Source organism: Raphanus sativus, chromosome 9 (assembly GCF_000801105.2).
Source record: "Raphanus sativus cultivar WK10039 chromosome 9, ASM80110v3, whole genome shotgun sequence".
In the NCBI taxonomy this organism is placed as follows: domain Eukaryota; kingdom Viridiplantae; phylum Streptophyta; class Magnoliopsida; order Brassicales; family Brassicaceae; genus Raphanus; species Raphanus sativus.
In genome coordinates, this window is record NC_079519.1 from 24,777,094 (window position 1) to 24,802,483 (window position 25,390).

General features: G+C 30.6%; 3 protein-coding genes across 3 annotated transcripts; 1 reads left to right on the forward strand and 2 right to left on the reverse strand.

Annotated features, from left to right (window-relative positions):
* The first annotated feature begins 1,762 nt into the window (after window positions 1-1,762).
* Window positions 1,763-2,338, forward strand: LOC108837248 (uncharacterized). Its single transcript, XM_018610308.2, has one exon. It carries the CDS (start codon window positions 1,763-1,765, stop codon window positions 2,336-2,338), a length of 576 nt encoding a protein of 191 aa, XP_018465810.2.
* A 1,431-nt stretch (window positions 2,339-3,769) lies between these two features.
* LOC108825088 (transcription factor bHLH84) lies at window positions 3,770-6,116 on the reverse strand. The gene is made up of 5 exons (XM_056993984.1): window positions 5,536-6,116; window positions 5,150-5,431; window positions 4,694-4,759; window positions 4,502-4,567; window positions 3,770-3,997 (listed from the first exon to the last, which is right to left on the reverse strand). The coding sequence occupies exons 1-5, from the start codon at window positions 6,010-6,012 to the stop codon at window positions 3,905-3,907; spliced, it is 984 nt and encodes a 327-aa protein (XP_056849964.1). The 5' UTR covers window positions 6,013-6,116; the 3' UTR covers window positions 3,770-3,904.
* Window positions 6,117-20,359: 14,243 nt separating this feature from the next.
* On the reverse strand, window positions 20,360-23,482 carry LOC108826808 (BTB/POZ domain-containing protein NPY2). Its single transcript, XM_018600160.2, has 4 exons — window positions 22,853-23,482; window positions 22,601-22,670; window positions 21,208-22,401; window positions 20,360-21,082 (listed from the first exon to the last, which is right to left on the reverse strand). The coding sequence occupies exons 1-4, from the start codon at window positions 22,912-22,914 to the stop codon at window positions 20,501-20,503; spliced, it is 1,908 nt and encodes a 635-aa protein (XP_018455662.2). The 5' UTR covers window positions 22,915-23,482; the 3' UTR covers window positions 20,360-20,500.
* Between the last annotated feature and the right edge of the window lie 1,908 nt (window positions 23,483-25,390).

The window sequence follows — 25,390 nt, forward strand, 5'->3', positions numbered from 1 at the left end:
GAAAAGGCGTACCGTTGTTGGAGGCAATCTTCTTTTTACACCATCAACGTTGGTGGTACTCTCACTAAGTTTCAAAGACATAGACTCTTTGTTCTCCAATGTGCTTTATAGTGTTTTCAAACGTAAAGATTACAATCTTGTCTTTGCACCGTTTGAGACCTTAGTAGTTGGAGGACTAATCTCTATCGACGAAACTGAAGAGCAGCTTTTCATCCCACCGCCGAATAATATCGTCATCTTTATTGGTGGTCCGAGTGGAGCTGGCAAAGATGCTGTGATTAACCAGCTTCTATGTGATCATAACGGCCTGCGTTGTGTCTTGATTGATGATTTCATTTCAATGTTGGGAGGGGAATACACGGCGAAAGAGGAAGACATCCTTATTGAAGTCCCCACTAAGAAAGATCTTTTCGGTTTGCCCATGCATATGCTTCCAAAAACAGCTGTGTTTATATTCCTGGTGGTGAACAGCGACCTTTCGATGCCCATAAAGACGGGCCAGGAAGAGCTACTTCTTTCTGAAGCTAGAGATGAAGCCTGTTATTTAGGTTTCGAGTACCTTGTGGTGGAGACGAGAGGGAGTCATCATGGTGATGCGGTTAAGCTCTTGAAATCTATTATCAAGTCCAAGAAATCTAAACTTGTAAGAATTTCTGGTGGAAACGAAAGGGAGGCGTGATGATGCATGCGGTTAACATCTTGGAATCGATTAATCTAAAATGAATCTAAATCTCCTCCATTTTCCTCTTCTCTGCTTTTGAACACTTTTGTCGCAGTCTTTGCACAACTATGGTTTTCTTCATTGACTTCTCTGGCTCTTTAGCTTTGTTTGATACTAGTATTATGGCGCAAGGGCAAAATTATTGTCAAAACTGAAGACTAAAAAAAAACATTCTTTTAGTATTTTGAGTCAATTTACTCTAAAGCAAAATTTATTCAACCCAAACAGTAAAAAATATATGATCAAAATCATGATGTTCTTTAGTAACTTTCACATTTTCATTGTCATCAAGAACTACATATAAAATATTAAAAAAATATATTTAACTTTGACATTCTTATCAATACAAAATAAAATTTTAAGAATATGTGAATAGCAAAAGACAAATCCTTCCAACTAAGTACGTGTACAAATAAGTGCTTCAACATGTCTTAGTATTAGATGAGTATTATATTTGCTTAAGACACGATAACCAATGCTAAAACTAAACTTTGATGTCATTAATTATAGTTATCAGAATTCTATATTTGTTTAAGATATTAGCACAAATTCTATATGTGACTAAGACAGACCATTGCTAAACAATTAAAATATAAGTTAGGTATTTTCTGTTGAACTCAGAAAAAAACAAAACAATAAAGAGGATGTATATGTAGTTTAAACTTATTTGTATTAAGGTGATATTTGATAAGGAAAGGGTCCTTTTGGAGTGTCAAGGAGTCAAGCTCGCTTGGCTCGTGGATGTGGAAGAAGCTATTAAAGCTTAGACCCCTTGCCATGCAATTGTCGAAAATGGAGGTTCATAGTGGAGCTTTGACGTTTTTCTGGTTTGACAAGTGGTCTCAGCTGGGCGTTTTAATTAATATGATCGGTGAACGAGGCTGTATAAGTCTTGGTATCCCGATGCACACAACGGTGGAAAGAGTTGTGCAAACTTACCGCAAGCGCAGGCTTAGGAATCCTGTTTTGATGCAAATAGAGTAGGAGATCCTGAATCTACAAGAGCAAGGTCTGGAAGAACAAGATGATGTGTGTCTTTGGATGCGGGAGAATGGGGATTTCAGGACGGGTTTCTTGACGTCTCAGACTTGGAGCATTATTCGTCGGCGTGCCCCAATAGTTCCGTGGTGCAAAGGGATATGGTTTAAAGAGGCTACTCCTAAATACTCTTTTCTCTGTTGGTTAGCGGCTCATAACAGGCTATCAACGGGGGATAGATTACTGATGTGGAACCCTCAAGCAACTGCGACCTGTTGGCTTTGCAATGCTGCCACTGAAACGCGAGATCATTTATTTTTTGAGTGTGCTTACTCTGAGGAAGTTTGGCGCGGCACAGTTCGTGGTCTGGTGGCTACAGGCTCTTCAGTCCTCTGGTCACATCTGGTGCACTGTCTTGTTCATGGTCTGCAAGACAGAATCACTACGTTCTTATTTCGATACTGCTTCCAAGCGGTGGTCTCGGCTATTTGGTACGAAAGAAACGCTCGACGGGTGGGGGAAGCTCCCAAGCCGGCTGCTCGAGTTATACTATTCTTGGATAAATTGATCCGTAACAGGATCTCTTCTTTGCGCAAGAGAGCTGGAAACAATTATGAAAAAGCCATGAAGAGATGGTAGCCCATAGTTTTTTTTTCAGGTTTTCTGTAAAAAAGAAGCATTAGGTTGTACAAAGGTTTTTTGAAGTGAATAAAATTTAAAATTCTTTCAAAAAAAATTAGATAAATGTTCTATGAGGTGATAACATGAGAAATTACATAAACTAGCACATTCTTAATACCTTTTTCATGTTTATTTTAATCATATTTATCTTTAGTTTTAAAGCAATACATAAACATTTATATAGTTATGGTTAAATAATCCAGATTTAGGATTTTTTAAGGGTTGGGTTTTAGAAGGTGGAGTTTATGATTTTTACAAATAAAATAAATACTAATAATTTAAAATATTTTTTAATCTAATTTCAAAAATAATTTTTGAACTTTAAAATAAGTTTTTGAAAAATATTCTAAAACAAAAATTTCGAGAAAGTTATAAAAAGTTTGAATTTGGAAACCTATAATTCAAAAACTCTCAAAAATATTTTTTTTATTTTCTTCTCATTATTTGTTTAAATAGTTATTTCTATTTATACATATATAAAACAAAGGTAAATGATTATTTTTTTTCTTTAGTTAAACCTCGTACTTTTGATATTTGCGAAAATCTACTTCTAATGAAAGTAAAAATTAATAATGATACAAAAATGGATTAAGATCATAATTCCCCAGTAACTAAATTCATAAAAATATAAATATGATATATCAATAGTGTAGACTTATTTAATATATTGTACATAAATTAAAGCTACATAATTTGGACCCACAAATTAGATAAATATTTTTAATAATAGAGTTTGTGATCGAATAATTATTTAATAACCAAATTTATCTATTATTGTGTACAAAATTTTAGAAATTATATGATGAATATTGTTTGACAGAGAATTTTTATAGAGAAGAAAAAGATTGTTTAAAAATTAATAAAATCAAATATTTTAAATAGTTCAATAAGAAATGGGGGGGGGGAAGTAAAAAATACAAGATATTAATAATTGAGATATATATTTAATTTAATTTGTTAAGTTACAAATGAATTGGTCCAACAATAAACCTTTGTTAAATACATTTTAGTGACTTTTTTAGTGACTCAAGTAAATAAGAAATGGGTTTTATTTGAAAAATGAGATATTTTCGTTTGTATATTAATAATTAAATTTTTAAGGAAAATTATTTTAAAATATGTAACTAATACACACACACATATATATATATATATATATATATATATATATATATATATATATATATATATTAAAGGTTAATATTGATATTTTGGAAAAAAAATTGAATATTTAATTATCTTATGGATAAATTTAAGAACATCATATTTGGACTAACGAAACGGTTAACCAACTGATAAAATGAATAAAAATGAAATCAGTATCAAACGATGTAGTACACCAATATTTCAAATACCACAAAAAATGTTCGGCATATCCCGATTTGCACACAGTAGTAAACGTTACATGCGACTCCCCATATTTAACATCCTCGAGAGTTTATAGGTGGAACTCGCAAATAGAAAAGTCTATTAACATTCACGTTATTATATATAATTACAATTAATGTCCGAAAATTCCTTAAATCATATGAGTGAGTTGAGTTTCATGTCAAGGCCAATGTCCATCCCGTTGTAGGCAATTGGCGCGTACATCCATAAATCATCAGAGCTCAACAACTGTAACATTATTCATTATGAAGAGTATTATTCTCTACCTTTGAATAAACAATTATTGACAATATAATTGGTTTTACCACAATATGGTTTCGACTTGTTATAAAACTATTACTAAACTAATATTTTGGTTTTCTAAAACTTAAAAGTCTATATATATATATATATATATATATATATATATATATATATATATATATATATATATGTCGAATATATTAATGCCAAATGTTTAATTGTTTATATAGTGGACTTCATCAAATAATTGAAATTTTTTTTTTTTGTCATGAAATTTCTATTAAAATTAATTGGGCCTAGTCCAATGTGCAGAAAACGTTAGCCCACAGATGAGCTTGTTACAGACAAACGAATAGCCTCTTTAGCTAAAGAGTTAGAGAGAGAGTTGTTCGATCTTGCAAAATGAAAAAAAGATAGAGAGGAGAATCCTGAGGAGACTGATCGAATGTCATAGATGATTCCGATCAGCTCTTTACTCTGGTTTCTTACTTTAATTTGGAGCTGCAGAAATTTGACGTATTGTACTGCTTCCTCCAGCATCGTGCTAATATCGACCTGTTACAAATTATGTCTTAGTGAAGAAAAAAGATCGAGCAGAAAAATTGATGTCGTTACGTAATAATTTCGTTTAAAATTTTTGTCAAAAAAAATAATTTCGTTTAAAACATTTGCATGAAATACCTTTGTTCCATTAGGGACGAGGTTTTGTAAAATCCTTAGCCTCTCGTTTATCCTCTCTCTTCTTTTCTGCACCGTCATAAGATCCGTCTTTGTTTTAGCTTTTCAGCCGTACTTAAGAAATGTTCTTTTAAATGCAAATAGAGATCTTATTTAACATAAGAAAGGCTCATTTCGATTATCTTTGTTAGTTTTTGAGTTTTTTAAACGTTAAATTTAATGTTTAGTGTGCGTTTGTTAAAATAAATCTATATACCTAGTATAATAACCAACATTTGCGATTATATTTCATATATATATATATATATATATATATATATATATATATATATATATATATATATATTAAAACCATAGTTTTGATTATAAATTGGAACTTCGTTATTATTATTTTTTGATAAGTAGCTTTTTCTTTAAATGTTTTATACACATTAATGCGTTTGGAAAATTGAAACTTACCCTTGCGTAGAGGCTCTGAGGGTCGGTGGCAGCGCCGCGGCTAGCTCTAGTCTTGCCACTGAGGTTTAGAGCCTTACAGTCTTCGCCACCTTCTTTGCAGGAGGAAGTATCTCCACCGTTTGCTTCCTCATCCGAATAACAAGTTTTCTGAATCTTACGTGCTTTGGTGTTTCTCTCCCCCCAAGCCTTCTCCGTCTGCATTTCTTCCCCGATATTGTTATTATTGTCACTCATCTCCATTATTTTTTTAGTCCTCCTTGTCTTGCTGGCTCTCTTGTTCTTCTGATTTGATTATAAGCACAGAAAATATATAACTCTATATATGCAAGCACCATTTTTACCAGTTACCACCTAGCTATGTTAAAATATATATATATGCAACTTACGTCAGTTGTTATGGCACGCGACCTCTTCTTGGAACTCTCGCATGCGTTGAACATTTTCTGATCATCCTCCGCCTCCAATGACCTCTCATTATCATTCTGATTCTCTTCGACAGTCTCCAAAGGCAAAAGGCTCTTAGAGGAGTATTCCGCCACTTCACATTCACACGTCTCCTCACCCACCAGATACAAGTTCGTGTTGATCATCACATCCTCCATTACATTGTTGCTTTCTTCTCGCAGTGGCATCACCGCGTAGTAGTCACTATTCCCCGCGCTGTAGCTACTGCTCTCCTGAGAGAAGCATAACCCGCCAGTCAAATGAGCGTTTTGGGAGTGGTATGCTGCGACTGTGGCGGTTGTGTTTGGGGACGAAACGCCACAAGGTTGATCATAAGATGCAAGGAGCTGATTCATGAAGTCAGCTTCGTCTGTATACATTCCGCTTAAGCCGGTGCTCCATTCTCCCATAGCTTCCATTCTTTGAAGATGTAAAGCACTACACGACTTTATCAAGATAATATATTAATCTTTAAAATAAAATCCAATTAGTAATGCTGTTTGTTGGAATGATTGAGAGGAGATTGATGACCTCTCTATATATAAGATCATGAGAAGTAATGTATATAATTAATATGTCAACCAATCAAACATTATAATCATCTTTTGGAATAAATTATTTTTTGTAACCAGGTCTTGATACATTTAGATATGAACAGCTAATTATTGAGTTTAAAGAAACTTTTGTTTTTGTTTAAACTTTTATAGCTTTAGTAAAAATATTTGTCATTGGTAACTCGATACATCAATATTTATATTGGATAAGCATGTTTTTCGTAGTTGGTATGGTGTTAAAAAATAATACAGGAAAAGGAAGATCATAACTAGATTCATCCGTCGGAAGAGAACATCCGAATTCAAATGTACCTGTGATACCAATAATAAATACAGATGAAGATAATAGTTAATGAATGCATTGAAAAGAGAAATAGTTAAGAGAAACTATCTAAACGATGTATCAATCCCAAAATCATGGACCTATACACATGTTTTATCTATAATCAGTGTATAGTTGTATTGAGCAGTTGTTTGAGCAAGTCTTCAGTCAAAAAAAAATCTCTAAATTATTATGTGCTATTATGTGTTACATGAACTAAACCTAATATAAAGTTACATACGCAAAAATGTAAACACAGTTCAGAAAATATTGTGAAGTTATTCTGTCTAATGTTGCTAGAGTTGTTAGGATTTGGATCATAATAATCTAGTAAGGACGGAATATACCCAGGCTTTTAGGATTCCTTGTACATAGCTTTCTTGAGATCTTTGATCCATGTAAACCTCTTTTCCCAGGTTGCTAAAGGAAGGCATCTTGATATCTATTTGCCAAATATTCCAAGATAATTTAGTAGCATTATATAGAAGAACTCTACCGAGTGAAGCTTGGCAACCGGATCAAATGTATATGTGTTATCCACACCATATTTTTGAGTATAATCCCTGGATACTACCTTTGCCTTGTATCTCTCCATTTTCCTTGAGCTTGTATACTTGATGGTGTAGATCCACTTATTATATTCTATAAACTTCAATTTATGAGGTAGGTCTACAATTCCCAAGTATCATTCTTGTGTATAGAGACCATTTTTTCAGCATTTCTTTAATCCAACTTTACTTAGGCATGCTTCTTCATACTTGTTGTCACATTGTGTTGGTCTATCTTGAGAAGGTATGGTGCTCACTTGAGAGATTAGCAACTGAGCAGTATACTTGGATATGATGAGTTCACCTTGATGTTATAGTACATATACCGTGTATTATTTCAACTCTGAGAGCCATACTTCACCCTTGTGCTTCTTCTCAAGGGAGGAAATGAGTCTTTCTTCAGGCTATGTCTCATCAGAGTTCTCAACTACCTCATTCTCAAGTTAGGTGGAATATTTATCATCTGTTGTAGCTTCCCCTTAAATGTTTCTCCATCTGATTTTGATACATGTGTCTCTTCTCCAATATGATCACCTACACCCCTTGAATCTTCCTGGGAACAATCATTGTAGGATCTGTAATTTCTCCCGCAAGTCCCTCACACCAGGGATTTGCATAGGTTATATAATTTCTAGCAATTCCTTTCCAGATTCCGATTGACGGACCCATATTTTGGTGATCAGTCCGATCCTAGACAGTGATTTACCGTTTGCATGTGACGCGATCAATCTTTTTAAGCCGTTCTTCGATCGGTTGCCGGTTTTTAAAGCACATATTGATCGATCATTCCCAAAACGACCAGTTTCGCCTTGTTTTGCTCTGATCCCTACTCATGTCCAAAAATTTATTCCAACATGTTTTCATCTGAAAAACTCTAAAACCTTTTTGAAAAAGAATTGAAAAAAAGAAAGTGAGAGAATGTTAAAAGCAATATATCAAAACACACAGTAATCCTCTTGGTAATTAAAATTATTTTCCTACTTTCAAAACACTTATTAAATAGTAATATATTTCCTCTATTTTGTAATAAGTATCATTTTAACATTTTTTCTTGTTATACAAAAATATCACTTTACAATTTTAATGCAAATTATACTTACTTTCAACTGAAAATTAATTGTAGACTACATTGTTTTATAAATAATTTTATTTATCTCAAATACAGTTGGTCAGAGAAGTATAATTAATAACAACTTACATATATTTCCCTTACTTTCTTAATATGTGTGAAAAATGTCGAAGTGACATTTATATAGAAACGAAATGAGTATTTAAGATACCTTCATATAACTAAAATGATATCAGAAACCCACCTCTATTGATTTGCTTGTCTTTAGAATTATTATATTTTTGAGAATTTCTCTGAAAATACACTGAAGACAATATTATATAATTAATAAGGCTAGACATCTATTTTACAGATTACATGTCAAAATAGACATTATAATTTAGGACAAATATCATTTTACAAACATAATGAATAGTTGTCTGTTATAAGGTAACTTAATATAATTCAAAAAATAACTTAACATGGATATAAGCTTCTTCAAAACCTATTAGGTCTAAACACTAAAATATTATTTCACTATATTTACATAAGATACTATTTTCCCTTATATATAATACTCTCATGTACCTCTATAACATTATTTGAGAAGTCAGTTTCTTACGTATCGCGTTCACGCTAATTCTTATGACGGTTAATTACTGAGGTACACTCAATGAATTAAAAATACTAAATTTAAATACTATTATTGATTTTTTATTTAGTTTCCATTTAAAAAATTCTAAATAACATATATAATAAAAAAGATAATTTATAAAGTTTTAAAAAAGAATTTAAAAACGAAATATATGTATATATAATATGATTTCATTAAAAAGGAAAGTTAACAAAATAGTAATACTCCATTTGAAACATATTTTTAAATATTTTTTTAAGTAATAAACTACTTTCTTTATATCTATATTTTATTAGATGAAAAATATACTCTTATATGATGTGATTTAATTAAAAAAAATTCACACATATAATCTTGATACTAGAAAAATAAATATTATTTCTTTTTAAAACATAATTTTAAACAATTCAATTTTTTCACAGTAAGTGAAATATTTTTATATATCTATTTAGTTTCTTAGATTATTGCTTAAAATAATTAAGTAAAATGAAATAATACATGTTTAACTGACATAAAAATAGCTTATTATTAGTATTACTGAACTGTTTTATTTAGTTTTTCATATATTTAGTTGACTATCTTACAATTACAGCAGAAAATATCTATAAATTATATTTTAAATATATAATATTATTTCTCAAAAAAAATCACAATTTTTTTAGTTATGTGGTATCTTACAATTACATCCAGAAATATCTATAAATTATATTTTAATTATATAATATGTTTTCTGAGAAATAATCACATTTTTTTTACTGCTTATTTTAAGTGAAATCAAAAACTAAAAATTTAATATTAATAATAAACATCTTTTGATAAAATAATTACAAAAGCTTTTTAAATAGCATAACATTATACATTTTAACAAGGTAGATGTATTATATTTTATCATTATTAAAATTATTTGTTTTCTTAAAATTTAGTTTGTTTTTGAAGTTTATGTTTTTATGTTTGTGGAAATTAATATAACCAGAATAAAAATACCCAAGCAAATCTGAGTTCTCAGTTTTAAAATTATTTAAAATAAATTTCACATTATCATTCAATAAATATAAGGCATAAATTTATTTATAATTTATAAAATATTTTAATTATTGTAAATATTGATATGCGTTCATGAGCTTCTGAAAATTTATCAATTACTTATTTATGTAACTTCCTATTGATTATCTCTTTATTTTCTAATATTTTTTAAAGTCCAACATATAATTTGATAAATATTATGAAAATACATGCACATTTAAGTAATAAATAAAACTAACTAATTTGATGTGATTTAATTATAATAAAAAAAATTTATACATCATTTTGAATTTGAAAGTATATATGTAACTCAATAAATTCATAACATGAATGATTCGAAAAATTCAACTTATATCCAAAATTCATAAGAAAATGATCAAAATTTAATATATTTAGAATAAAAAATATTATAGTTGAATTCAGAGAAACATATGCAATCGAATATACCCAAATGATAACTAAACGACTGTAAAAACAACAAACCGACTAGATATAACATATCTAAAATCATATATTTAATGAAAGTAATATAATATTATTAATATAAATTATACATACAATTTATAAATTAATTAAAAATTAAACTAACTATCAACCAATTATTTTAGTATATTTACTTTATAAATATTTATATCTATATATGAGCACGGAGAAATCACCTAATTTAATTAGAATTTGATAGAAAACACAGTTTACAAGTACATAAGTTAGAATAATAATTAATAATAAAGGTAATGTGACAAGAAATATATAATAACTTTCTATATTTCACTGGGCCGTATAAAATATTATAATATGCTTGTTTTAGAAAACAGTATAAATTTCAAACTAAGAATATGAACCTTAACAAATGGTCATGATGCAACTGTGAATGCAAGTGTAACACGTGATTAGAGCAGAGCCGGCCTTGATACCACGCCAATCAAGCATTCGCTTCCGGCCATCAATTTTATCATAAATATTTCGGCCACAAAATAAATAATGTTCCTATGGGCTGGTGGCAAGTTACCTTATGTTATTCTTTGAATGTAGTTCGAAATTCCAACATTTATTTTACAAAGTTTTTCTTAAAACATATGCAAACCAGCCAAAAAAAAATTTCTATCTTGCAGCCTTAGAATAGTCAGGACCGGCTCTGGATTAGAGACTTGGGTCATGCATAGCTAGGAGTGGCCTCTCGTGGTTACAACAGTGGCTGGGCGAGACGTTACTTCTGAGATTAGACCTGAACAAGATATCTTCGTGGTGGTTAAGATCTCTGTGGTTGTACTTTATTACGTTTCTATGTGAATCTGTTTTTTTTTTAATTCTATTTCGTACGATCCAAGACTTCATTACTTTTTCATTGAATTTGAACAAAACACACATGTAAAAGCTGATACAAAATAACCCCTAATATTTCATGTTCTAAACAAAGACATGTTATATATGCTTTGGAGCTCTTTTTGTATCAAACGCTAGTAATATAAAAAAAAATCAAGACAAATTGAAAATCATTTAGAGGGTTTTATTTAATATAAAATTTAGTGTTTGATTTAAAATATTTACTAAAATCTAGTATTATTGGTTCTTATATTTACAACTTTTTATTAAATTATTTTGAAATATATTAATATTAGTTGAAAGTCCGGACCCGAAAAAATTAACGGAATCTATCTGAAATATCGGATCAGAAACCGAAAAAACTTTTACAAGTATCTAGTTGGGTTCAAAAAAAAATATCCGAACAACTAGAACAATAAAGAATCGACCGAATAGACCCGACATAAGAACCTGATTATACAAGAGCTAAAACATGAATACAAGACTCTAACTTCATGTTTTCTATTTTCTATATTTTAATTTATGATTTAGTTCTATCATTTTTTGTTTGCAATCACAATTATTATTTTTGTAACATTTTCAAGTATTATGTAATTTTAAATTTTAAGTTTAGAGTTTTAAAATGTTTGGAATTATTCATATTTTATTTTAATTATTTTACAAAAGGTTAGATAAATATGAAATATTCAGCTAAATTTTGATCCAATTCAGGTATTTTAGGTCTTAAGTACCCGAAGCAACCTGGATCAGCGATTTACCCAAAACTTATAGGTATTTTACATGTACTTTTAGTTATAAACCCAAATCAATCCGGAGTTTTATTTAATATAAGATTAGTGCTTCATTTAAAATATTTACTAAAATTCAGTGTTACTGGTTCTTATATTTACAACTTTTTATTAAATTATTTGAAATAAATTGTTATTAGTTGAAAATCCGGATCCAAAAATTCTAACGGAACCGATCCAAAATATCAGAGTTGAAACCAAACAAAAAAAATTTACAAGTACCTAGTTAGGTCCCAAAAAAATTATCAGAACAATTGGAACAAAAAAGGAATCTGATATTTTGGATAGACCCGACCCAATTGTCGGAACAATTGGAACAAAAAATTTACAAGTACCGAATAGACTCGACCCAGTAAGAACCTGATTATACCAGACCTAGCAACATGATTCCAAGACTCTGACTTCATGTGTTCTATTTTCTATGTTTTAATTTATGATTTAGTTATTTGTATCGTTTTGTGTTTGCAGTTTCAATTCTTGTTTTGTAACATTTTCAAGTAATATGTAATTTTAAATGTCAAATTTAGAGTTTACAATGTTTATTTCAGTTATTCATATTTTATTTTTATTATTTTACAAAAGGTTAGATAAATATGAAATATTCGGCTAAATTTTGATGAAATTCAGGTATTTTAGGTTTTTACCGAGTGACTTATTATTGTAGCTTTACCGGGTAGGATCTTCTTCCTCCCGCTTATCACCAACATTCTGTTAAAGGTTCCAAACTCAACAGTGACAACTAAACACGATGGTTGTACTCGTTGTAAGACTTAACCCAACACCTTACAGAACGAGTAGACTCTAGAATCAATAATTTTATATGAGTAACTACTGAATTCTAACTACTTACTGCTGTTATTCTTCAGTTTTCTGTTGAGGTCTATCCTACAAAGATACTCAAATTAGATCAGTGATTGCAGGATATACTTCAACAGAAAACTAAAGAACAACAGCAAAAAGTAGTTGAACTCAGTATAAAATTATTGACTTTAGAGTCAGCTCGTTCCATAAAGTGTTGGGTTAAGTCCAACAACGAGCACAATTATCGTGTTTAGTTGTCATTGTTGAGTTTGGTACCCTTAACAGACTGTCGGTGATAAGCCGAAGAAGGTGAGGATGACGTCAAGTCATCATGTCCCTTATGCCTTGGGCGACACACATGCTACAATGACGGAGACAAAGCGTTGGCAACACATCATTTACGAAAATCTAGAAACTATTATTTATGGGTAATTCAGTTGAGATATCTGAATGTGGTATGAACTATTTTCCTTGTTCCGTCAGAATTCAAATGAATCTCAAATTAAATTGTATATATATATGTCAAATTGAAATTGAAATTGAAATTTATATTTCAATATATATATATATTATTCAAACTCATATTCTACCTTACTAATCAGACCAGTAAAAGTACTAAATGCTATTATTTTCAGACCAGTAAAAGTACTAAATGCTACTCCCTCTGTTTTTTAAAGATACATATTCTAGACTTTTCACATATATTAAGAAATCACATTAAAAATACATTGATTTTTGTGAATAACAATTTTCTATAATTTTTAACCAATAAAAATCCAATAAACACAATTAATTTTCTTGAAGTTAACATATTTTCATTAAATAATACATTGAAAAAGTAAAAAATGTATCTTTTTGAAACAAATTTTTTTCCTAGAACATGGATCTTTAAAAAACAGAGGGAGTATTATTTTCATTTGCTAGAGATTTTAAATTCTTTTTTTTTTTCAATTTTTTCTTAAAATATAGATATTTAATGTTGCCATCCTTTCAGAAACCGTTTTTGCTCATCTTCAGAGGACAACTGTTTTTAAAGAAATGATATTGTATTGAAGTAAGTGCAAGCTTTTTAAGATGGTTCTTATACTCGAGAGAATCCTTGCACGCACGACCCAACAATTGTTACAAACAGAATAGGAACTAATAGAATTTTTTTTTCTTTTGAACTGTTTTTTTTAAGAAATGAACTAATAGATTACTACTAGTATTACTTATGTATTGTGTTGAAAGCTGTCAATTTGATGCCCCCTTACGCCTTAAAATAGTCATACGACCTCTCTGTTGTTTGAGATAGCATCCACGCTAATTTGTATTTAATCTTTTTATTTTTTTTATTCCCTCTATTTGTGTTATTCTAATATTTTTTTGTTACACAAAAGTATCACTTTATAATTTAAATGTAAATTATACTTAATTTCAGCTAAAAGTTAATCACAAACTGCATTGACTTTTTAATTAATTTTATTTATTTCAAATATTTTTAATCAAAAAATGTAATTAATAACCATTTACATATATTTTTAGATTTTTAATACATGTAAACAATGTTAAAGTGACATTTATTTAGTAGAAACCGAGGAAATGAGTATTTACGTATAGGTTTCTTTCCTCCTTATTTTGTCAGATACTAAAATAACATTTTCCCTTCATAATGGCAACACGGTTGGAGATGAAGGTGCCACGTGTGTCGGAGATTCCCAAGCAACGATACAAATAAAACAAATTGAATTATTTAGCAATAGAAACATATACTATGGTGTATAACCCGACAAGATCATTAAAGCTTCTCTGGAGGCTTCCCTGGTCAAAATATGTACAACGTCATACTCCCTCTATTTTTTAAAGATACATATTCTAGACTTTTCACATATATTAAGAAATCACATTAAAAATGCATTGATTTTTGTGAATAACAATTTTCCATAATATTTAACCAATAAAAATCCAATAAACACAATTAATTTTCTTGAAGTTAACAGATTTTCATTAAATAATACATTGAAAAAGTAAAAAATGTATCTTTTTAAAACAATTTTTTTTCCTAGAACATGGATCTTTAAAAACCAGAGGGAGTATATTTTTTCTGGGTCAACTACTTTCATTTTAACCCCTTAGGTCATAATTTGACTTCTTCATAGCAATACTCTCATGATGAACCAAATTTTAGTAATGAAGTAATGATGTTTCAGTGACTCGGGAATCTGTAACGATGGACGCCCTGATTTCCAATGAGCCCATGATAATCCACTGAAATTTATCTAGCTGTGCATACCTTCTCAAATTCACGTAGACACGATTGAGTATATCTGACCATGTTCGATATGTTTAAAGCTTCTATAACTAAACTATAGTAGGTTATAATCAGTACCGGTCTTTAAAAGATTTGAAGCAAAATAGGAAATGGGTTGTTTTGAGTTTAAAACTTGGAGCTATGACAACCTTAATTATAGTATATACAATATTATACCAAATATTTTTTTTTTTTGTAAACCTGCTGAAAATAATTGATATTACTAAAGGCTGCAAGCCAAGTTACTTCAGGTTCCTCCAAAGGTCAGGTCTAATTATACTGATTAGTTTATCTAGATTAATTCTTCTGATGAATTTCTTTTTGAAAGCTGTCCAATCTCTAAAATACTTGAATTTCGTCCGCTTACGTGAATCTGAAATACCCAAGTTTCTACAAATAGTTTACAAAAAAAAAAGTTTCTACAAATACTTTACGAATTAAAAACTAATACACAAAGTCAATATTTTTTACTAAAAAACCATTACTATATTAGAAGTTGCAAGTTATAAGGTAAATATATAAACTCCCTCAACTAAAGACTTTATTTAAAAAAACATAAATTTAAGCATAGAAAAAGATTTTAAAATACTGTAATTCATATTCCATCCGTTTCAAAATGATCCATGTTTTAGAAAAAAAAATTGTTTCTAAAAGATCCATATTTTACATTTTCAATGTAATAATGAAAATTTGTAAACTTCAAAAAACATTAATTGTGTTTATTGAATTTTGATTGATTCAAAATCATAGGAAATAGATAAACATGAAAAATAATGCATTTATTGTTAAAATTTACGTATTTTCTTAATAAGTGTAAAAACTCCAGAATATACATTATTTTGAAACATAAGAAATATATTGCAACATGTACTCCACATATATAATAACTTATTTCAGAGATATCTCCAAATTATTCTACTATTTTTTTAATTGATCTGTGGTTTGACTTTTGTTGTAGGATGAATTTTTGGATGAAAAAATCGGGATCATTAACTTGGATCTATCAGTTAGTGATCTAATTGAATTTGAAAATACTGGTTGGAGAGTTGATATTTTTAATGAAAATTTATTTTGGCTCTCCTACCAATAATACGTTCAGGGGATTTTTTGTGTGTTGAAAGCATAATAGAAATGAGGAATACTCTATAAATTCAAGGTATTGTTTAGTATCAAGGGATAATATTTATTGGACTGAGCAACTGTTAATTCTTCTATTAATTTTCATAAAGAACTATTATGGAATGTTCCCAAAGCTCCAATGATTCAAACCTTCATGTGGAGAACTATTTCTGCAGCCATATAAATAACTGAAAATCTTGCAAGCAGAAGGATGAAGGTTGATCCAAGATGCAATTTATGTGGTTTCGAAGGTGAATATGTAAATATTCTGTTCAAATGTTATGTAGCTAGGTAGGTTTGTGCACTTCCAAACTTCCCTATTCCTCAAAATTGTTATTGTAAAGAATTTTGTTTGTCTAACATGTTTTACCACTTCCAAATGGGGGGAAATATTCAAATCCCATCGAATAAGAGAAAAAGCTTTCATTGGATATTATGGTTTTTTTGGAAGAACAAAACAAAATGATGTTTGAAATCGTGAAGAGTGACATAGAGAATATTTGGTTAAAGAGTTTTGAAAAATCAAACATATAATGTTTTCGAGCGTTACATCCACTTTGCAATAATAGAGTTGTAATTTCATTGAAAGCAGTGTTGATAACAATTCTATCTAGTCCATGAATAGTAGTAGAAATTATACTTCAAAGAACGTTATAAATGTTCTTCCAAAACCATATAAAAAGAACACGCCATCTTTATTTTAACCATATCGTCCAATATATCTTTACAGATAACTCTTTGCTCATTTGTTATCATACAAAGTAATATTTCTTGTTTTTCTCTTTGTTTTTTTTGGTTTTATTTGAGATCATCATGTACAAGAAAATTTCCATTATAACTTTTATAATTATCTGGTTTAGAGATCTTTTGTTTAGTTCTCTAAAGAGCAAATATTCTTTTCTAAATAATGTTCGATATCATAAAGAATGGAGTTTTAATTGATCTTTGATTACCGTTAATCCAAAATTTGATAAAGTTTTCAATAAGATAGTGAAAATATAAAAACAAATTGCACATTACAACTCAGAGAAAATGTTAAAGATATTAGATAGATATATACTTTAGCCTGATTATTATGATTTTTTCTTTTGGTGATACAAAATTTTCCCTGTTAAATATTACCATGTTGATTCCCACACAAGTTCTAGTTGTGCAAGACAATCACTGGCCAACATAATAACAAAAAACGTATGTAGATAAAAACCAGTACATACGCTCGCTTCCCTAATGTCTAAAATGTATTCATTATCATCATCAAACAATATATTACCCCAACCACAGTCTGGATATCCTCAAAAAGTTATGGACCTATGTAAAATTAAGGAGAATTCTCAAATAGTACAATTCTTCTGTTTATCTACCAACATGTGCAGTTCTTCCAATTACAGTAGATTGTTTCTTTGGTTTTCATGCTCTTTCTTTTTTATTCTATGTAAAGATAGTATGCTTCTCATATAGTTTGTGGTCTTCACTTAGGTATAAATCTTACACGCTTCAAACCATCTTAAAAACTGAGACACGCTCACTCTTATACGATGAACTATACTTTATAAGGGTTATTTTTGTCATGAATATAAATTTGTTGGTTTGGTAGATGGAAGCATAATTTTCTAATGATAAGATACCGATAATGAGTAAGAAAATTTAACATTTTCAAATTAGCTTCACATGAAGAAACATACCTAAAATAATAACAAAGAGATGGTAGATGGTAATATTATTTGACAAATAATAACACCAAATCATATTAAATATTTTTAAATGATACATGCAATCAAAATAGGGCTTTATTTCATCAATCACTTCACATTTCTCGCCATCTGCTGCTGCTGATACTTAATTCGGACCCTTATGACTGTATTTGAACAAATATTTTATTTCCCGACTTTGGATGCAGCCACTCATAAGTTCCTTGTGATATGGTACAACATATCTATTATCCCATTTGACCCCATTCTTTTCGATGGAACTTTCATTGTCTCGACGTTTATAAGATGAAAACCCATTTGATATATAGATGTTATCATACCATGATTATTGGGGAAAATTAGAACACTTCCCTTTTGCCATATAATCCTGACAATGATTTGCGTCTCCACAAGTACCATGCATCATACTATCATTTACTATTTTATACAACTATGGCTCATTTGTCTTGTCTAGAATTTCTGCAGATATAAAATGGTTGATATCATCGCCGGTAGCAATGTTGTTATCTTTTTCAAGGAAAAATATTATATGTGCATTTGACAGACCTCTTCTCTAGAATTCAATGGCATAAGAGCATCTTCAACTCTTCTCTGTATTTACATCTATAATAGCATTTGGAGACAAAACTACTCCATCATACCATCATTTATTTTTCTAAAATAGAAATTACTATTTTCCTTATTTATAGAAGAAGAAATACTTTATAAGAGATTACTATTATAAAAAAGAATATTAGAGCAAAATACATCTCTATTATAAATGAAGAAATAGTAAAATAAATTAAAGATGGTCTAATAACCGTGATTAAAATAAATCAATATTATTCGATATGTGATGTTGTAAACATAATATAATTGTAGAAACTAGCTAATACATGCTGTAGTTTTTCCAAAAACACCACCTCTTTTTATGGTCAATCCGGACATGAGATCATCAACTTTAACTTCAAAATTCTACAAATTTTGTCTGCTCTTTCTTTTGTGGTTAAACCATAAAGTTGAAGATATCTGGTAGTTTATATCCACTTTGGGTTGCATGTATATATAATAAATATGTCATAAATCCATAATACCTATTTATAGACATTGCATCAAGATAGTGTTGACCGCATATATCTTGATGGGATAAAACTCTTGAAACTTGATAGCCACCAGTTTCCGCGCTTTTTTTTTTAACTTCCATAATTATTGCAATGGAGTTTCTTTAACTAACCAAACAAAAAAAAAAAGATTTGATTCGATCATTTTGTAACCATCACAAGAAACTGTTGAAATAACTTTCATGGTCTTGTTATGATTGGAGCTTTCCCGTGCCTCTCCAGATTTTTTTTTTGTCAGCGCCTGTCCAAAATTATAAATACAAAATATAAAACATGGTGATAAATTTAGAAGTACTTTCCATAGTGTCTTGAAAACCAATCAAGTGCCAAGAAAAAAAACATATTCACCATTAGAGAATATAGAGGTAATTGAAGAGGAAAATATGCAGGATGGAATTTGCTAATTATCTGGAATCTACTGGTATTAATTTTCAAAATAATATCTCGTTTTTTCATATTCATGTCAAACTTTTCAAGAATAAGTGATGCAACGTCATCAACTTGAATTCGGGACATCTATTCGAAATGCCAGTGAAAAACTGTATTGGTTATTTCATATTTAGTTTTCACGAAAAAAATATCAGGTGAAAGCGAAGATTATTCAAATAAATTTCCACCTCAAAATGGAATATTATTATTTGATCTTCCAAAACTTTTTTGAATATATATAAATAATTGATAAATGTGATAATTTTAAAAACTATGTAGATAAATGAAAAGAAATAAGAACATATGTTTTTTTCGAAATTAGTAAAATTAATTTAGATGAGAAAATTCGTATGTAAAAACATTAATTTATATTCATCTTATAGTTGATAAGATATCCTCAAGGATAATGTTAAGCATGATTTTGGCTAGTGTCTTTACTACAGATTTAAATCTTGAGCTTTTGAGCCTGTGATACCACCTCTAAGTCTTACTTTTGGAGAGTATTTACTTGGTAGATGGTTTTTAGATCTCTAGATCTTTATAAAGTGGATATAGATGGATATGGATTGATAGATGGTGATGGACAGACACAACTCCTCGATACAAGAAATATAGACGAAGAGAATCTCCGTTGCATATTGAATTAGAAGCACTTAGATGGATTATGGAGAGAATGTTCCATAATTCGAGGTGTCAATGCTTTGATACAATCAAGATAATAGAAATGGAAAGAGACCTTGACTAATGGCGAGCTTTTCGATGGAGTTAAAAAACATTAAAGATCTCAAGAACATGCTCCAAAATTTCAAGATCACATATATCTTTAGGAGGCGTAATAGAACTGCATATCATTTAGTTAGGACATCAAAATCGTTTCATATGAGCATTTATTTTGTTGTTATTCTTTTTTGATTTTGATACGAGACCACCTAAAAATGAGTAATAGAATAAAAATATATATTTATCTTATAATTAAATGTATGGTTTTACGATGAAACTATATTGTATCTGTCAAAACATACAAAAAATATTACATTATATTTCAGTTTAGAAAAACACAATTACTTGTATCCAGCAATCTTAGGCAACCATATAACATCTCTTATAGTAAAGGATCTCTTTTTCAAACAGACCAAAACAAAATAGTCAAAGAAAATTACAGTTGATTCATATAAATCTAAGGAAAACCTTTCAAACATGTTTGTAAACAACTTACTCATCAAGACACAGAAACCTTCCTAGTCAAGTTTCTCGAAGGCGTTGCCGTTTTAGCCGCCTCTTCAGTCACAGATCCAAGACTCTCCGACGAATCCGAGCCACCACCACCCACTCCACTGCTCTTCTCTCCTCCTCCTCCTTTGCCCTGCAACTTCTTCCCGAACATCTTCTTTGACATTATCAAACTTTTCACTCTGCTTATCGCCGTCACCGCCGCTCTATCCACGCTCTTCCGTCCACTCTCTTCCTGCAGCTTTAGCGCCGCTATCTCGCTCTTCAATGCTCTCATTTCCTCCTCAGTTGCCACCGCGTCCCATTCGTCTTCCATAACTGTCGGCACTGATCTTGAGCTCCCATACGTCCCGCAGCTGCGTAGTTCCCTTATGCCTTTAGGCAAATCGGGTGTGCTGCTTCCAGACGAAGCAGACGCTCTCACTTGCTCAAAGAAGAGTACTTGAACCACCACACGTAACGGAAGCCTGTCGTTTTGCACGGCGTGCATACACGCTTCCACCGACAGTTTCCGGCAATCCATCAGCTTGCACATCCTTTTCTTGTCTCCCTTTGTTATTCCTGCATGTTCCTGAAACCAAACAGAACCAAACCGAACCAAACCGGATCACAAATTGTTTTGTTTGGTTTCAGTTTTCTATAACAGAACAACAGAACTAAAAGATTTGAAAAAGAGTGTTTGATAGATTTTGGAACCTTAAGATACATGTCAATAGCACGGTAGAGCCCATCATGTGCAGGCCTGGAGATGCTAGAAACACTCTCAGCAAGATCAATGAATTTAGATGCAGGAAGATTTGGATCTTTAGCAATCTCAGCAAGGTAGCTATCTATCAGTTTCACCACCATCAGCTTCGAAGCTTCCGATAAAATCCCAGGAATTTTCTTTATCTCTTTAACTTCGAATCCTTCGTCATCATCATCTTCAACCTCTATCTCACTGTTGTTGTGATCTCTTGCCATGAACTCAACAACTATCTTCTTCACTAAGTCCACATCGTACAGTGTTTCCCTTTCTTGATGAGATTTTTTTATCAAGAGTTCGGAGACAGAAGCTTGTTCTAGCTGCTGTCCTATTCTTCTAACAAGCTGTTCCTTCACCGTCTCTCCGGAGTTTAACATGGTGACTGCTTTCAACAGTTTAAGCAAGAAACCGCAAGACACGCTGTCTTTCTCAGCTGGTAGCAACCAAACAAGTGTCTCGATAACCGTCTTATGCTTCACCAAATCTCCTTGTTCCATCCCACCTTTGTTAAAACCAGATAGTCTTCTATATCCATAAGCTTTCAAAGCTTCTCCGATAACTTCTCCGCCAAGTATACCTTTGGTTTTAATGTTCATTATAACCCTCTTGTATAACTCAATCTCAAGCTCACACAGATCCTCGGCCCACCAATCGTGTGGAACCTCTCGAGCCGCCCTGACTTGATCCGCACCATTGTTTTCTTCACCCAGTTTCTTTCTGTTGTACGTGTAAGACCATTCGACGTGGGATACATCGACGCAGGCCTTACTCGCTATGGCATCGATGCAAAGGCTAACCATTTTGAGGTCCTCGGAGAGTGGCAAGAACGTTTTAGTGGTCTGGAGAACAATGATGGAGTCTTTCCAGCTACGGAAGAGGCTCGAGTTTAGAAACACGTCAATCTTGTAGATCAAGTTTCCTTTCTCAACCGTCTCGTGCATCCCTAAGTACTCGGCTGCACATCTTGTGGCCACAACGTTGTAGGCGCTTAGGGTTACTGTCATACCGTAACAGAATTTAGCACACGTCTCGAATGCAGTTGGTCCACCGGGTATACCGGAGATATCAACCTCATCGGAGGCGTTGTTCTTGTCCGTGCTTGAGAGCAACTTTTGTAGGCATGCACATTTTGACAGAAGAGGAAACTGCAGAGGATAAAACAAAAAAATCAAAGCTCAACAAAGCCAATACTTGTTTTTTTTTTTTTTTTTTTTTGATAAAGGGCTCAAAGCCAATACTTGTTTCTAGAATCACATCTTCATTTTTCTTTATGTATAAAATGCTTGCTAATAAAAGAACACAGAGATTGTGAACATAAGTCATATGAAGAGAAAATTTACATACCTTATGCAAACAAAATCTCGATCCGTCAACATTGACAGTAATGTCACTAGCCAGTTCATTTTCTACGTACCTGCGTTAGATAAAATAAACATCAAAACTCAGCAATAATCAAACTACAATACTCTGAAAGGAACAAAAATGCAAGCGTTTATGTTCTCTCTACAAGACATCAAAACCAGCAGAACGAGTATAGATCACCGCAGTAGCTGGGATGGAAAAAAAATACAAACCTAATAAAGATTTGGATATTACCTGACATTATTCCCATCAGTTTTAATCGAATCTGGCTTCGACCCGATTTTCATGAACTTCATTTTTCTTCCCCTAGGAAAAAAAAGACTTGAAAAGCTAAAGATCAATTACTTTCAGATCAGAAGAAAGACCAAGAAAAGCCTCAAGAATCACAACGTCCACTTCATCCAAGTTAGTTTAACCATAACCAAAATGATTCCCCTTAAAATAGAAATAAAGATGTTCCAAGAACTGAGGGTGGGGACCAGATTGTTCCTTTTATGCAACTAACTTAACTTCTTCCCTTGGAGATCTAAAAGCACAAACACAGAGAAAGGAGGAAAAAAAAAGCCAAAAGAAAGAAAAAAGAGAGCCTCAAATGCAGAGAACTGACTCTAAAACCAATTAGATTAAAACCATGATGCAACTTTTCTTTCCTCTTTATTAAATTGTTAACTTGCAGAATAATCAAAACTAATAAAAGGTTCTCTTTTCAATGGAAGAGCGAATCAGAGAAGCAGATTGCTTCCTTGTAGACCAGCAAATGGCCGTGAAGCGCGGCCAAACAATGCAACCGAAGGGGACAATACCGTAGCAAAGTGTCCCAAGAGCAAATCCGAATCAAGAATCAAGATCCATCCTATTAATGACTTATTGTACTTTGTTTAATTAATTGTAACTAATGTAATGCAGCTTACGTTTAGAATTAAAAAATAGGATTTTTAATCTGTGTTGTGACTGTGTTGTGTTTCTTCAAGTCTCAAGGTCCAACTTTGAAGCACATGTTTCTTGTATTAGTTTATTCGAACCGTAGAAGTTTGGGAACCTGCAAATTTATAAACAGATAAAAACAGCATCTCGGTATCAGTAGAAGAAAACCACCACAACGGTAGACAAGAAGCATCTTTTATTTGTTTCTCCTTTTTATTATTTTTCCTCGAAGTTAAACATAAAAAATAATCAAAGCATAAGACTGCAAATTGCATGTGCTATGATCTATTTTAAGTTGACCCAACAACTAAATCTGAGAAATTTACAAGAAATTTTCAAAAAGTTAAACTACTTTTGGCTGAAGAACCTACAAACCCATTTAATCAGATCAATGAGATTCCAATATAAACAATAATGAACCAATCCAAAGAAACTATCCACCTATCATACTATTAAATAAGAATATGTTTAAGCTAAAACATTATAATTTTTATTGGTTCTAAAATGTCACATGACAAAAGTGACATGTATTTATAATTCAAATTACACTTAGGGGATATATTCAATTAAAGGTTTGAAGTGATTTGTATTAAAATGACAAATCCACTGTTATTCAAATGTGAATTTTAAAAAACACTTTAAAATCATGTGTTATTGAACTTGACATTTTATAAAACACTCTGAAATCCACTGTTACTGAACAAAATTTAAGTTAGAGATTTTAGAGTGCTTTAAGTGTTTTTAGAGTGTTTGAAGGGAGTTCTTTAGTTATAAAAATAAAAATACAAATCCCACTGTTTTAGATGAGATTCTAGAGTGTTTTAACAAAAATCACGCCAAATGCTCTAATTCTCCTGCAATCATCTAAAAACTCATTAAAAATCAAATAACTACAAATTTCAGATTCAATACACCCCCCTTAATTCCACTTGGGATTAGACTCTTAAAACTTGCTGATATAAGATTAGTATATTATGCTTTCAAATTTATTTGGTTTGATATCATCTTATGAAATTTGATGTACATTCTAAACATATACGTATCATTTGGTCAAGTATTTAAGTTAATGTTTATGCGACATGTATGGTTTAGATACACAATTTTTATTCGATCTTGTTCGGTTAATTTTCTCAATAAATATTATGATTGAAATCACATCAATTTCATATGAAATTTTATATTTAGGGTTTACTGTTTAGGATTTAGGACTTAGGTTTGCAGATTTTAGGGTATATGGTTTAAATTTGAAAACCAGTGAACAATACACGGTAAATTATATTGTAAAACTAAGATATTGTAGTGATTGACAACCATATAAAATATAGTAGAATCTCTATAAATTAATAATGTTGGGACTTTAAAATTTTATTAATTTTTAGAGATATTAATTTACAAAAAGTTTTCTTTTTTAGATTTTTTATTATTTAATATTTTATTTATAAAATAAAATATAATTGATTTTAGCGTATGTATTGTACATTAATAAATTTTAGAATGTTGGCTTTCATTTTTTATTATATCATTTGGTTCATATTTTTATGCTTCATATAACTTATATATGATTTTTCTATATAATTTTACTAAATATTATCAAAATATATTGAAATGTTAAGAGAAAATAAAGGTATTTTTATTGTAAATATAATATTAACAATATAATGAAATGTATTCTATATATTATTAATTTATAATTTTAGTGGGACCATATATTTACATAAGATTTTCTAAAAAATATATCTTATTATTTTATTGATTTGTGTCATATTTTGAACTGGTCCAAGAGTATTAATTTATAGAGGTTCTAGTGTACAATATTTAGTTTTGATATCGTTTAGAAACTACATTTTC

Coding starts and splice junctions, on each gene's coding strand:
- LOC108837248 (XM_018610308.2), top strand. CDS start 1,763: ATGCGGGAGAATGGGGATTTCAGGACGGGTTTCTTGACGTCTCAGACT.
- LOC108825088 (XM_056993984.1), bottom strand. CDS start 6,012: ATGGAAGCTATGGGAGAATGGAGCACCGGCTTAAGCGGAATGTATACA. Junction 4,760..5,149: donor CTCAGAGCCTCTACGCAAGG/GTAAGTTTCAAT, acceptor ATGACGGTGCAG/AAAAGAAGAGAGAGGATAAA. Junction 3,998..4,501: donor TTCTGCAGCTCCAAATTAAA/GTAAGAAACCAG, acceptor ATAATGTTACAG/TTGTTGAGCTCTGATGATTT.
- LOC108826808 (XM_018600160.2), bottom strand. CDS start 22,914: ATGAAGTTCATGAAAATCGGGTCGAAGCCAGATTCGATTAAAACTGAT. Junction 22,402..22,600: donor CGAGATTTTGTTTGCATAAG/GTATGTAAATTT, acceptor TATCCTCTGCAG/TTTCCTCTTCTGTCAAAATG. Junction 21,083..21,207: donor CTATTGACATGTATCTTAAG/GTTCCAAAATCT, acceptor GTTTGGTTTCAG/GAACATGCAGGAATAACAAA.